The sequence below is a fragment of the Protopterus annectens genome, chromosome 11.part0 (assembly GCF_019279795.1).
Source record: "Protopterus annectens isolate FY-2018-M chromosome 11.part0, PAN1.0, whole genome shotgun sequence".
NCBI classification, from domain to species: Eukaryota; Metazoa; Chordata; order Ceratodontiformes; family Protopteridae; genus Protopterus; species Protopterus annectens.
In genome coordinates this window covers 1,505,067,034-1,505,082,750 of record NC_056745.1, presented here as the reverse complement: position 1 = coordinate 1,505,082,750, position 15,717 = coordinate 1,505,067,034, and the positions used below count along the sequence as shown (strand labels likewise).

Genomic DNA, 15,717 nt, shown 5'->3' with positions numbered 1-15,717 from the left:
ACAGGTCTAACACCATAGGTACTATACATCAGTCTTTGTAAAAGAGCATCTAAAAGTAGGAATTAAAACATGGAAAACTGAAACTCAGAACAAAGAAACTGATCATGAAATAAGTAATATCAGATGAACTGAATATACTGTATGAAACTACTGTATATCTTCTGGGTCCTCTGGAGAGTACAGTGGCCTCCTAATTCCTTGATATAAAACTTAACTGCAACCCTTATGTGAGATTTTTACTATACACACACTGATAATAGAAGTTACATAGTATAAAAAATGACAAAATAATGGTCATGTCAATAAAAACAATTTACAAAACTAGCGTAAAATCAAACTGTAGATAGCAGGTATCTTAGGTATCACAATGAAAAAACTATAATCATTCTACCCCCTACCCATCTTTATACCCTGTGCAAAAAAGAGAGCTCCCAATATCATTACCTTTAAAGATGTTGTGAAAAATGAAACACAACCAAAAATGTGTTCATTATTTATTTTATTTTATTTTACATTTGTTTACCAGGATAGTTTGTCTGGGTGAAGAGGACTCCTGATGAGAAAATCTCCAGAAGTACAATTTACATAGGTATTAATAAAGACTCCAAAGGGTATTTTCAACGTGGTCTATGATACGTGTCACTTCCACACTTATGATCATCTACTGATAAAAAACAATATCAAGTAAATGCAACAACTTTGCTTCCACAAATAATAATGTCATAATAGGATTGCAGATTAAATAATGTATAGAAACTACCAAAGCTTTAAGTATGATCTCCGACTGGTCTCAATGCATAGAAGCAATAAACGCAGACCCATTTAATTATATCAGAAAACTAAAAGAGAAATATTGGAATACAGTATTCCATAAATATGCAGCAAAATGAACAACTACCTTTAGGAAAGACTGTATGGAATTACAAAAAAGTTTTGCCAGTCTGACAATAAGTAAATGCAGACATGTTTTTGTTATAACACAGGTAAAAAAAAATGCCTTGGGAGGACCAGTCAACATCCCTGCAGACTTCGTACTCAGAATCAGGAAAAACCTTACTAAAACAATAGCACTAATTTCACTAATCTTAAACAAAAATGTTAGTATGCAGGTGTGTCCATGGCAAGTGCTAACAATGGAGTGTTATCAATGTGCAAGTGGGGAGGGAGGGATGATATCAGACCTGTGAAATTTTAGGTCACCTACATGATACTAGTTATGTAACATCATGAAATGAAACATAATGGAGTTTATCCAAACTCATACAGAGATGCTTCTATTAGAAGAGTAACAGTATGAGATTGTTAAAGGAACATCTTGTCTTCTTAATTTTGTGGAATTCTTTGAAGATGTAAAAGCCTGACTTGATAAAATTCTGATGAACATGCTGTTTACCTTGCCCATGCCAAGTCTTTCAAATGTTGTTAAATTTAAGGCAACAACTAACAAATTAAAAATCATCAAATGTCAACCCCCCATGTCATTTAAAAAGTAAAATATTGGTTAAGTAAAAGGATATAAATTGGAAAGGTTATTTTGTTTCCCAAAAAGTATTTTAGAATTGCTTCAGAATGTTGTGTACTGATGTCACTTTTTTTGGTATGCTCTTATCAGATATAAAGGTAGAAATGGACTATGGATCACCTGAGAAGCAGATTGTTGCACACTGTGTTATAATTAATTGAGTAAAAGATGCTAACATTTGTGAAAATGGTAAAAATACATACCTGGTGCAGTATTAATGACATGACCTTTAATGTTAGCAAACATAACATAATGAGACTTGACAAAGAGAGCATAAACTATAATTATAAAGCAAATGGTCAAATAATTTTCAAACAACAAAGATGATCAGAGACCTCATTGAAAGTACTACTTCTGTTTTTCTAATTTGTCTCATACACTGAGAACTGGCACATACCTGACTTCCCTGTACAATAACATTACTTAATCCCCCAACGTCCCTGTACAATAACATTACTTAATCCTCCGACGTCCCTGTACAATAACATTACTTAATCCCCCGATGTCCCTGCACAATAACATTACTTAATCCCCGACGTCCCTGTACAATAACATTACTTAATCCCCCGACGTCCCTGTACAATAACATTACTTAATCTCCCGATGTCCCTGTACAATAACATTACTTAATCCCCTGACGTCCCTGTACAATAACATTACTTAATCCCCCGATGTCCCTGTACAATAACATTACTTAATCCCCCGACGTCCCTGTACAATAACAATACTTAATCCCCCGATGTCCCTGTACAATAACTTTACTTAATCCCCCGACGTCCCTATACAATAACATTACTTAATCCCCCGACGTCCCTGTACAATAACATTACTTAATCTGCCGACGTCCCTGTACAATAACATTACTTAATCCCCCGACGTCCCTGTACAATAACATTACTTAATACCCCGACATCCCTGTGCAATAACATTACTTAATCCCCCGACATCCCTGTACAGTAACATTACTTAATCCCCCGACGTCCCTGTACAATAACATTACTTAATCCTCCGACGTCCCTGTACAATAACATTACTTAATCCCCCGATGTCCCTGTACAATAACATTACTTAAACCCCGACGTCCCTGTACAATAACATTACTTAATCCCCGACGTCCCTGTACAATAACATTACTTAATCCCCGACGTCCCGATACAATAACATTACTTAATCCCCCGACGTCCCTGTACAATAGCATTACTTAATATCCCGACGTCCCTGTACAATAACATTACTTAATCCCCCGACATCCCTGTACAATAACATTACTTAATCCCCCGACGTCCCTGTACAATAACATTACTTAATCCCCCGACGTCCCTGTAAAATAACATTACTTAATCCCCCGACATCCCTGTACAATAACATTACTTAATCCCCCGACATCCCTGTACAATAACATTACTTAATCCTCCGACGTCCCTGTACAATAACATTACTTAATCCCCCGACGTCCCTGTACAATAACATTACTTAATCCCTCGACATCCCTGTACAATAACATTACTTAATCCCCTGACGTCCCTGTACAATAACATTACTTAATCCCCCGACGTCCCTGTACAATAATATTACTTAATCCCCCGACATCCCTGTACAATAACATTACTTAATCCCCCGACGTCCCTGCACAATAACATTACTTAATCCCCGACCTTCCTATACAATAACATTACTTAATCCCCCGACGTCCCTGTACAATAACATTACTTAATCCCCCGATGTCCCTGTACAATAACATTACTTAATCCCCTGATGTCCCTGTACAATAACATTACTTAATCCCCCAACGTCCCTGTACAGTAACATTACTTAATCCCCCGACGTCCCTGTACAATAACATTACTTAATCCCCCGATGTCCCTGTACAATAACATTACTTAATCCCCTGACGTCCCTGTACAATAACATTACTTAATCCCCCGATGTCCCTGTACAATAACATTACTTAATCTCTTATTTTAGGAAAATCTCCATGCACTTAACTACCTCCTCTGTGTTGCTTCATGCTTCATAACTCTGCCTGGCATTTTTCATGGGTGGAAAGATATGGAGATCATTCTCTTTTTTTTTGGCTTCCTAGCTTAAAAGAATCACATGGTTACAGACCAAGTAATGGAGGAAACCAATTGTGCAACATTTTTCTTCAATGGGATACATAGTATCTTTTTGTCCCTTACACCTTATTTCTACTGGCACTACCCACAATACCCAATGTCTATGCCAGGTCTACCAGCCGCCATCCACCTCCATGGACTTTCTCCATTTTTCCTGGGGCTGGTCACAGATCCTGAGGATATCCTGGGGGCTCATCTCATCTATGCTTACATTTGGGGGAATTTTTGTTTTATGACCTACCCACTCCCTCTCCCTGCTCTTTACATCCATTGATTATGTCTGAGGGCAACCCAGCCACTGGGGATGCACAAACCAGTGCATTTCTTCATTCGGGTCCCAAGCCCAGATAAATGGGGAGGGTTACATCAGGAAGGGCATCTGGTGTAAAACCGCTGCCAAATAACATATGCGGACAACAATACAGATTTCCATACCGGATTGGTCGAGACCCGGTTAACAATGACCGCCACTAGTACTATTAGCCAACAGGGTGCTGGTGGAAATTGGACTACTGTTGGCCGAAGAAGAAGAGAGGGAAGTCATGCCCGAAAGCAGAAAGAGAGAAGGAATTTTAGGAGTGTAGTTGTGAGGGTAGGAACTTTGAATGTTGGCAGTATGACTGGTGTAGGGAGAGAACTAGCTGATATGATGGAGAGAAGGAAGGCTGATATACTGTGTGTTCAAGAGACCAGATAGAAGAGGAGTAAGGACAGGTGTAGAGGAGGCGGGTTCAAATTGTTCTATCATGGTGTGAATGGGAGGAGAAATGGGGCAGGGTTATCCTGAAAGAACAGTGTGCCAAGAGTGTTTTGGAGGTGAAAAGAGTGTCGGATAGAGTGATGTTTATGAAGCTGGAAATTGATGGTGTAATGATGAATTTTGTTAGTGCATACACTCTGCAAGTTGGGTGTGTGATGGATGAGAAAGAACAATTTTGGAGTGAGTTGGATGAAGTGGTGGTAAGTGTACCCAAGGGTGAGAGACTGGTGATTGGAGCAGATTTCAATGGGCATGTTGGTGAAGGGAACAGCAGGGATGAGTAAGTGATGGGCAGGTATGGTGTTAAGGAGGGGAATGCAGAAGGCTGTGGTGAATACGTATTTTAAGAAGAGGGAGGAGCATAGGGTAACATACAAGAGTGGGGGAAGATGCACACAGGTGGACTATATCCTATGCAGGAGGGCCAGTCTGAAGGAGATTGAAGACAGTAAAGTGGTGACAGGGGAAAGTGTAGTTAGGCAGCAGAGAATGGTGGTCTGTAGGATGATGTTGGTGATCAAGAAGAGGAGGAGGAGTGTGAAAGCAGTGCCAAGGATCAAATGGTGGAAGTTGAAAAAGGGTGATTGTGAGGTGGAGTTCAGGGAAGAGTTAAAACAGGCACTGTGGGGCAGTGAAATGTTACCAAGTAGCTGGGTAACTACAGCAGAGATGGTAAGGGGGACAGCTAGAAAGGTGTTTGGTGTGACATCTGGACAGAGGAAGCAGGACAAGGTGACCTGGTGGTGGAATGAGGAAGTACAGGAGAGTATACAGAGAAAGAGGCTGGCGAAGAAGAATTGGGATTGTCAGATAGATGAAGAAAGTAGACAGGAGTATAAGGAGATGAGGTGCATGGCAAACAGAGAGGTGGCGAAGGCTAAGGATAAGGCATATAGAGAGTTGTATGAGAGATTGGACACTAAAGAGGGAGAAAAGGACCTGTACCGATTGGCTAGACAAAGGGACTGAGCTGGGAAAGATGTGCAGCAGGTAAGGGTGATAAAGGATAGTGAGGGAAATGTACTCACAAGTGAGGAGAGTGTGTTGAGCAGATGGAAAGAGTACTTTGAGGGGCTGATGAATGAAGAGAATGAGAGAGAGAAAGAGAAGGTTGGATGATGTGGGGATAGTGAATCAGGAAGTGAAACAGATTAGCAAGGAGGAAGTACGGACAGCTTTGAAGAGGATGAAGAATGGAAAAGCTGTTGGTCCAGATGATATACCAGTGGAAGCATGGAGATGCTTAGGAGAAATGGCAGTGGAGGTTTTAACCAGATTGTTTAATGAAATCTTGGAAAGTCAGAGGATGCCTGAGGAGTGGAGGAAAAGTGTTTTGTTACCTATTTTTAAGAATAAGGGTGATGTGCAGAGTTGTAGTAACTACAGAGGGATAAAACTGATCAGTCACAGCTTGACGTTATGGGAGAAAGTAGTGAAAGCTAGCTTAAGAAGGGAGGTGATGATTAGCGATCAGCAGTATGGTTTCATGCCGGGAAAGAGCACTGCAGATGTGATGTTTGCTCTGAGACTGTTGATGGAGAAATATAGAAAAGTTCAGAAGGAGTTGCATTATATCTTTGTGGACTTGGAGAAAGCACACGATAGGGTGCCTAGATAGGAGTCGTGGTATTGTATGAGGAAGCCAGGAGTGGCAGAGAAGTATGCAAGAGTGGTACAGGATATGTACGAGGGTAGTGTGACAGTGGTGAAGTCTGCAGTGGGAGTGACAGATCTGTTTAAGGTTGAGGTGGGATTACATCAAGGATCATCTCTGAGCCCTTTCTTATTTGCAATGGTGATGAACAGGTTGACAGACGAGATAAGACAGGAGGCCTCATGGACTATGATGTTTGGAGATGACATGGTGATCTGTAGTAAGAGTTGGGACCAGGTTGAGGAGACCCTAGACAGATGGAGATATGAGGGGAATGAAGGTCAGCAGGACTAAGACAGAATATATGTGTGTGAATGAGAGGGAGGATAGAGGAATGGTGAGGATGCAAGGAGTAGAGGTGGTGAAGGTGGATGAGTTTAAATACTTGGGGTCAATAGTTCAGAGTAATGGTGAGTGTGGAAGAGAGGTGAAGAAGAGAGTACAGGCAGGATGGAGTGGGTCGAGAAGAGTGTCAGGAATGATTTGTGACAGACGAGTACCAGTAAGAGTGAAAGGGAAGGTCTACAAGAGGGTAGTGAGACCAGCTATGTTATATGGGTTGGAGACAGTGGCATTGACAAAAAGGTAGGAGTCAGAGCATGACATGGCAGAGTTGAAGATGTTAAGATTTGCACTGGATGTGACAAGGAGGGACAGGATTAGGAATAAGTATATTAGAGGGTCAGCCCAGGTTGGAAGGTTTGGAAACAAAGCCAGAGAGGTAAGATTGCATTGGTTTGGACATGTGCTGAGGAGGGATGCAGAGTATATTGGGAAAAAGATGCTAAGGATGAAGCTGCCAGGTAACAGGAAAAGAGGAAGGCCTAAGATAAGGTTTATGGATGTGATGAGAGAGGACATGCAGGTAGTTGCTGTGACAGAGCAAGATGCAGAGGACAGGAAGAAATGGAAACAGATGATCCGCTGTGGTGACCCCTAATGGAAGCAGCCAAAGGAAGAAGAAGAAGAGGAAGAGGAAGATTATGTCTGAGGGCAATGTCCCTCTTTGGACCATACCTCCCCTCAGGGAGCATATCAATGAGCATACTCCTTCCTTGGACGGTAATGTCCATCCCTTCTCTGCCACTCTGTCAGTCACCACAGCCTCTAATCAAACCCAGGTTGGCTGATCTTAAGAAGGGCTTTATCCCTCTATGTTACCCAAGTGGCCAGTAGAATGCACAGTATTGACTGTTTTACCTCACTTGTTTTATTTATACTAAAAAAAGTTTAAGTCTAGCAAAAGTATACAATTAGCATAGCTTAAAGCTGTAAAAAAGAAATCATAAGAGGTGGGGTTACTAAACTTGTTATTATCAACTGGACACTAGAACAGTAAGCTGTTAGGAATTTCTCTTTGTTTACGAAAAATCAGAAAGTATGCAACTTAAAAATAAATGCTGTAATGAATTGATAGACAACCAATTTTAGAAGACAAAATAGAAAATATTTTAACAATAACGTGACTGAAATCAAAAAGTATCATCATTAAGAGAAACGTTAGGGAATCACAATCATTTAGTCAAAAAGTGATTGTACAAAGGTCATTTTTTTTAAGATGGGATAAGCCACTTTGTGGTCTATTTTAGGACATGCTAAGTCTGACATGGGGATAAAACAGTGAAGTATGGAACTTGCTGTCACACAATAAAATCAATTTTATCTCCTGACATGGAAGGTGATGCAACTCTTTCAGATAAAGCAGTTTCAAAATTACTCTATTTTGTCTAACTAGGCTTATTCCTATAATCACGGTAAATGTTCACAGTTTAAAGGACTGCATTTATCCTCCTCAAACATATAATGGGAACCATTCCCCATACCTCTCAAACTGAAGGTTTCATCTCATGAACCCGATTAAGTAATATAACAAAGTCTGAGTTTGCAAAACTCCCTATCAAGTTTGAAATTCTTTTCAAGTGAATGAGTTTGATTATATGACTCTGAATGAAAAGTAAAAACTCTGTAATGAAACACAAACACTGTCTAAGTTAAATTTTTCTACAATGCTACATTATTTATGCACCAGAATACAAAGCAAGTAGAAATTTCTTTAGAAAAAAATATAGAGATATATTTACTTGAAAAGTAATGAGCATCAGAGGTCAAATGCAATTGACTGCTGATACCCACAATATCTGTAAGCATAAGTACTGATAAATACAAAAACTGATTCAGCATTTTTGCTAATTTTGATTAAAAAAGACTCTTATTAGACCAAACTGACATGTATATTTACTGAATTAGTATATATCAATCACATAATTTTTCATCAAAGAAATTTTTAAAAAATGTATGCCTTACATTTAGTTGAAGATAATCAATCCACTGACCAATAACTTTGTATTCTGCTGTCGATTTGTTTGTAGATTGATATTGATATATGTCATATCGTCCTGGGGCATCTCCGTTTTCGTTAAAAGTCACCGGTGTTTCTGCACTACCTGTAGTGGGAAAACCAGTAAATAAAGTGAATACTGGGGCATAAATCATTGTCATGGAAATTGATTATGCCCATGTGATCTTTAGCAATAATTATACTTAGTATGTTTTTATGCAATAAATGTAACATAAAGGCAGTCAAGTCATTAATGTTCATATAAATACAATATAATTCTTATATTTTACATTTCTTTTATAGCTCTCATCATTCTTAATTAGAAATCTTTAATAAATATGGAAACAAAAAAGATAATTTCACATGTAAATGAGTTAACAATGGTAATTACAGGGCATTCTGCAAATTAATATATCCTTCTTGAAATACTACAGTATAACTCCAGAACTCAGGAAAAGTAAAACCAACTACTTAAATAAACAAAAAAGACAAAGAAACAGAAAACAATCGGCACTTTAATGACAAATAAAGTAAGCACTTTTGTTAGGTATGTTACCAAACTTCTTCAGACCTGAAGAAGTTTGGTAACATACTTAATGAAAGTGCTTACTTTATTTGTCATTAAAGTGCCGATTGTTTTCTATAACTCCAGAGCTAACAGGTTAAAATCACACAATATACGTCTTATTGTGTCATTCGATACCCCCAGGTGAATAACTACAAAAAAAAAAGGAAGAGGAAGCATCCAAAAGTACCTTATTGTGCTTATTTCTGGGCAAAACACAGTCTCTCTACATCACATGGGATGTTGCTTTCAAGAAATATGTTGTATGAGTATAACCTATACAAGTTGTCTACACTTCCTTATTTACATATATTATTACATACATAAATTCTTACAAACATATATTATAATATACATATATTATTATATCCATATATCAAAGAGCAAAAGAAGATGGTCCTTCCAGCTTGACCAGAGTATACAGCTGGTACAAAATATCTGCCTTACCCTGTTGTCTGTTTCTAGTATTCCATATATCTAAGGCCCCGTTAAAGGATTCAGATATTTTATTGCCTGCTCAAATGTTGTCAGCCATGAAAAGTAACATGTGTTATAACATCCACTTATTAAATACATGTGGTGCAACCATTCAAATATGAAAGTCAAATTCTTCCTTGTTAAATTTAGTGAAGGCTTTGCCTTTTGCTACTCTGAAAGCTTAAGCAAATTTGACACAGTATGGCTTATGTTCTCTCTCATTATGGTGGGGTAGGTAGTGTCTGTAGTTACCAAAAGTAAATGCTGGTAATCCATTCAACTGATGTATTAATGAACGTAGTGAAATTCAAATTTAAATTTATTTTGGTGTTTATATAAATAAAAATAATCACTAAAATAAGAAACACAGAGGGTGGAGGACTAACATCGTAACACATATGTAAGCCCAAATAATAAGTATGAGCTTATGGGGGTATTTAAAGCCAAAGAGTATCACAGACAACTTCAACCACCCAAGTGAGAGGTTTCAAACGCACACCCACTGAAAAGCAAAGGAGTCCTTAAACAGTAGAATTCACCTGAAAATATTTATTTTGCAATTTTTTTGTACTAAATAAAAGTACTTCCTGACAACTATTGACACATGACAGCCAAAGGTATGGAGGTACCAAGCCAAGTTCCTAGGACCCTGACTACATTTTTGTTTTTAATGGTGCTGTCTGTGCAGTATGATGCATGTGTCTACCTGCCAAAAGTGATGATGTTGCACATTTCATCCTTTAGTTCTAACCCATTTTAAGTACACCAAGAGTTTATAAAGGAGAGCTCATGCTGTACAGTTTAAGAGTCAGAAGGTTCCTTAACAACAGCATACCTGTCTGCAGACTCCATTAGTGATAGGTCTTGACACTTGGTTTGTAAATTTGACAAGTAAAGTTCAGAAAGAAGAGGACACAGCACGGAGCCTTGAAGGACACTGATGGATACTTTCCTATATTGTAATTAGGGCAACTCACACTTGGTAGACTCTGTTTTTTTCATCTAGTTTGCTTTCCATTATATCACCTATCAGTACATTTTTAACACATTTAACTTGAAGCCAGTAGATAGAATGGTGTCAAAAGCCTTGTCAGATCAAGATATGCCCTGCCTACGAAAGTAATATGTTCTACCCCTAGGTAACTCTAACCCTAACCCTGCCACTAACCCTAACCATGCACCTTACCAAAAAAAAACACTTTCAGCAATGCTACCGCTATTCAGACAAATTTGAGTTGGATGTGTGGTCAGATTATAGTTAATATGTTGGAAAAAGAAATACATTTTGTTTTATAGTGTAGCTAGTGTTAGTAGTTTGTGTTATCAGTATTATAAATTGGGGTGTATATCACATAATCAAAATCCCAAAATATCGAACACCATAAGCTTGAACTTGGAATGTCGAAATGTGACATAATCGAAAGCTCAAAACAGCAAATTTTTCTCAGGGAATAGTAGCTTGTTCCAGAGTATGGGAAGTCTCTGGGAGAGGAATCTATCCCTCCAGCATGTCCTGTTTATTGTTCAGACAAGGTTTAGGTCCCTAGAGCATGTAGCTCGGAGGGATTTGGATTTCTTTAGGTGTAGCATGTCGAACAGCTCTGGGTTTGACATAGCTTTATATGTTAGGCAGAGATCTCCTCAGAGTAGGCGATATGCTACAGAGTAAAGCTGGAGTTTTTTGAGACGGTCAGTGTAGGGCATCTTTTTCAGGCCAGTAATCCTCTTTGTGAGGTACTTCTGTGGCCTTTCCAGCTGCTGCAGATGTCTTGTGAGGTACATTCCAAAAGGGGCATTGTACTCTACAATGGGTCTAATGAGTGCCGAGCAGAGGGGAACAATTACTTATTTTTTCCTGAATGAGAACCCTTTCATGATGAGGTGTGTCACACAGAAGGATTTCCTGTCTGCTGTGGCGATGTGATTATCAAAGGAGAGACTACTGTCCACCTGGGTCCCAAGGTCTCTTATCCCACATTCGGCATTAAGTAGAAGTATTATATAGTGTATATATATATATATATATATATATATATATATATATATATATATATATATATATATATATTTATATATATATACATACATTTATAAACATATGTATTATATCTATAGCTATATATGCTCTCTCTCTCTCTCTCTCTCTCTCTGTATATATATATATATATATATATATATATATATATATATATATATATATACATATACATATATCTATATAGACACACACAGTACACGCACACATATATATCTATATCTATATAGCTATATATATATATATATATATATATATATATATATATATATATATATGTAAGTGTACTACCTATAACCAAATATACCCCAAATCATCTGGCAAAATGTCAATGTGAAACCTTAAAAAATGCCAGTATCGACATGTCATTACACATGTACCAAGAAACAGCCTTGGTGCATGCAAAATTTACAATTTAAAAATCAAATAAAAATACTGTTTTTTGCATCAGAGCAAAATCACCCTGCATTGCCCATTTGAGGGGCTGTGCCTAGTACCCCCAAAGCAAATTACATATACTAACTCTGAAGTAACATAGGCATGGGGTAAAGGCATATTCTCGAACCCTGGAAATATGGAATCTCACACAACTGTCAATCAGCTGCTTAGTCAATAACATGCAATCAACTAAACAAACAGCTGCTGACTATGCAAACACACACACACAAAATCAGGTCCTAGGGAATTGGTTGCATAGGTAAATAGTTGCATGTCCTTTATCCAACATGTGTCTAACATGCTAAGGAAATTATTCTATGTTACTCAACTTGTAAGTAAAGGAATGGCACCTCAGTCCAACATAGAATAATTTCCTTAGCATGTTAGACACATATTGGATAAATTACATGGTACTCTTTACCTATGCAACCAATTCCCTGACTACCGGTTCTAGTCAGGGGTGTGTTCTTGATGAGGTAATTTCCTATGGTGGCTGATTTCCAAAAGGGTACTATTACAGATTTTTTGCTATTGAGTTTTAAGCTATAGCTTTGGCATCAGTCAGTTTTCTCTGTTAGCCCTTTAAGATGTTAGTGTCTTGGAGGGATTCTATGACTGCTATTAGTTTGCAATCATCTGCCAGATAGCTATCCATCGCGTAACATAGGGGTTTATGCATATATGAATGAATTTGTTTAAAATGCCTAAATGGGATATTATATTATATATCTTAGCTAGGTCAAGACAGTATGCTGGGCATTTTGTGATCTGAGGACAGATAGTTAGATGCATGAGGTTATATAATGATGATGGTAGTTTGTCTCAGGCACTTACCATGTTAAAACATGAATTTATTGAAAGGGGATATAAAGCCAGAGATATAGGCAAACAAATTAAAGGGGCTTGGAATGAGAGAAGAGAGAGGTACAAGCCCTATTATGACAGGATGAGAATCAACCTGGATAACCAAAGTAACTATGCCACCAGTACCACAGTAACCAGGAACCTAGAGAATGATGTATTACGTATTCCATTAACATTTGCAAGTAATGTCAGTACAGTCTGTGATATAATTAAAAATAATTGGGGCAGATTGTTAAATGTGGATGAACTAGAAGGTGTTATAGGGGCTACACCATCTTTTACCTTTAAAAACAACATGTCATTAAAAAGACAGCTGTGCTACAAGACGTTAGATGGAGACCACTATGCAAGGTCTGATAGGCTAGGTACCTTTCCATGTAGAAGATGTACAGCCTGCCCCTTCATATTTGGAGGGGGGCAGTATACACACCCGACTAGAAAGTTCAGCATTGATACACGCTTTTATACAGACTGTCATAGTAAGAATGTTGTATATTTTGGTCTCTGTACAAAATGCCCAGCCTACTATGTAGGCAAAACTAATCAGCTGCTCAAAGGTCGAGTCCTAGAACATGTAAGGGACATTAAAAATAAAAAAGAGACAAGTGCATTAGCTATGCATGTTATAAAGGAGGGAGCCACACACACCTTCAAATTTCTAGTGTTACACATTATACAAGAAAATAAAAGAGGTGGGAACATGAACAATAAGACCAAAGCCTCAGAAGAAGAATGGATAATTTTTAAATTTTATTTCAAGATACTGTCAACTGATTGGATTTGACACAGATGTATCATTATTTAAACAAGGGCAGCAGTTACTGTAGCATGTTTGAGGAAGCAGAGAGGACTCTGTGAAAGTGCTCACATGTTTTATAAAGTTTTACTATTTTTTATTAAAGTGTTGTTTTGCTGTGTGTATTCCAACGAGTTGGTGGCTTTTTTGGAACATTATACTTTTATCGTTGGTTACTTTATCCAGATTCAGGGGATTTGTGTTTGATAGAATCTTGCAACTTGTCTGTTTGTGCTTTACTAGCTTTGTATTTTTTTCATTTTTCATCTGCATAAATTAAGCCTTGTGATATTACGTTCAGCAGATTCCAACAATTTTGATCAATTCTGGCATGATGCTGTAGTTACATGGGAATAGTAATTGAAAACATCCTTAGAATTATACTAAAGTTTCATCTATTGTTATCAGGAATGATATTATTATCACAGCTATATTATGCTACATCACAAGCAGAGAAGAGATTGTGCTTATCCCACTATATAAAACAATGGTGAGATCAAATATTGAATGTTATCATTCAGCCTGTTTTTATAATTTCATATAGGTTAAACGTTTGAAAGGATTCATAGGTACTTAACAAGACAGATCCATAGGGTATGACATCCTTATGTGACATGCCTCAGTCATCTCCGTTTTCCATAAATTATAGACTGGTAAGGAGTGACTTAATTTTTATGTGTAAATACCTTAATAATGAGAATTTCTTTACAGCACAGGTTGTTGAGTTTAGACATCACAATTTTGACACCAGGAATCATTATGTTCTAGCTGACATCCAGTTCATTTGGATGGATGTATTTATTTATTTAACTGTAGATATGTCTCCTCATTGTCTGGCACTGTTCTGAACACCATTCTGTATAAACCAAAGAACTAACTTGTCCTTTCCCTCAGACATTACAGCAGAAGCAACAATATCTTTTAAAAAGTCAGCACTGCCCCAGCATAACATAAATGTACACTCTTCCCTTGCTAATGCTGTTTTTCAAAACAATTTGGATTAATTTTAATATATTTGCACTACATACAAAAAAGAATCATCATCATCATCACCATCATCATCATTACCATCATCATCATCATCATCACCATCATCATCACCACCATCATCGTCATCACCATCATCACCATCATCATCATCACCATCATCACCATCACCATCACCATCATCATCATCACCATCATCATCATCATCACCATCATCATCATCACCATCACCATCATCACCATCATCATCATCATCACCATCATCATCACCATCATCATCATCACCACCATCATCGTCATCAACATCATCATCACCATCATCATCATCATCACCAACATCATCATCACCATCATCATCATCATCATCACCATCATCATCATCACCATCATCAACCCCCTTTTTTCTCATTCTCTAGATGGGTTTGGGGTGTCATGTCAATCATCATCACCACCATCATCATCATCACCATCGTCATCATCATCACCATCATCATCAGCATCATCATCACCATCATCATCATCACCACCATCATCGTCATCAACATCATCATCACCATCATCATCATCATCATCATCACCATCATCAACCCCCTTTTTTCTCATTCTCTAGATGGGTTTGGGGTGTCATGTCAATCATCATCACCACCATCATCCTCATCAACATCATCATCACCATCATCATCATCACCATCATCAACCCCCTTTTTTCTCATTCTCTAGATGGGTTTGGGGTGTCATGTCAAGTGTCACCATATCTCTCTCAATTCAATGCCACTGTCTTACCTTTGTCAGCATTCATGACTGATTGCCACAGATCTTCTTTCACATAATCCATCCACCACTTTACTGGATGCCTTTGTTTCCTCTTGCCTTTTTCCTATCTGTTCCAAATCTTCTTACCAGATGGTCTTCTTTTTTTCTGCACTTCTGCCCCAACCACAGTAATCTGTTCTCTTTGACCTTTTCTGCAATTGGAGCCACTCTGGTTTCTGTTCTGATATTCTCATTTCTTCATCTGTCCTACTGTGTGCATCATATCCCCCTTCTCAGGCACTTCATCTCCATCATCTCTAGCTTCCTAAACTGCTCTACCTTCACTACCCAGGTTTCTGTACCATACAGTAGTACTGGTCACACAACTGTTTTGTACACCTTACTTTTCAG

General features: G+C 38.0%; 1 protein-coding gene across 2 annotated transcripts in view; it reads right to left on the bottom strand.

Moving 5' to 3' along the window:
- Window positions 1–15,717, bottom strand: part of GRM8 (glutamate metabotropic receptor 8) — a 2,748,719-nt gene that overhangs the window by 708,325 nt on the left and 2,024,677 nt on the right. For both annotated transcript variants that reach the window (XM_044088805.1, XM_044088806.1), the window contains exon 6: window positions 8,358–8,497. In XM_044088805.1, coding sequence (XP_043944740.1) covers window positions 8,358–8,497 — 140 coding nt within the window. The remainder of the gene's footprint in view (window positions 1–8,357; window positions 8,498–15,717) is intronic.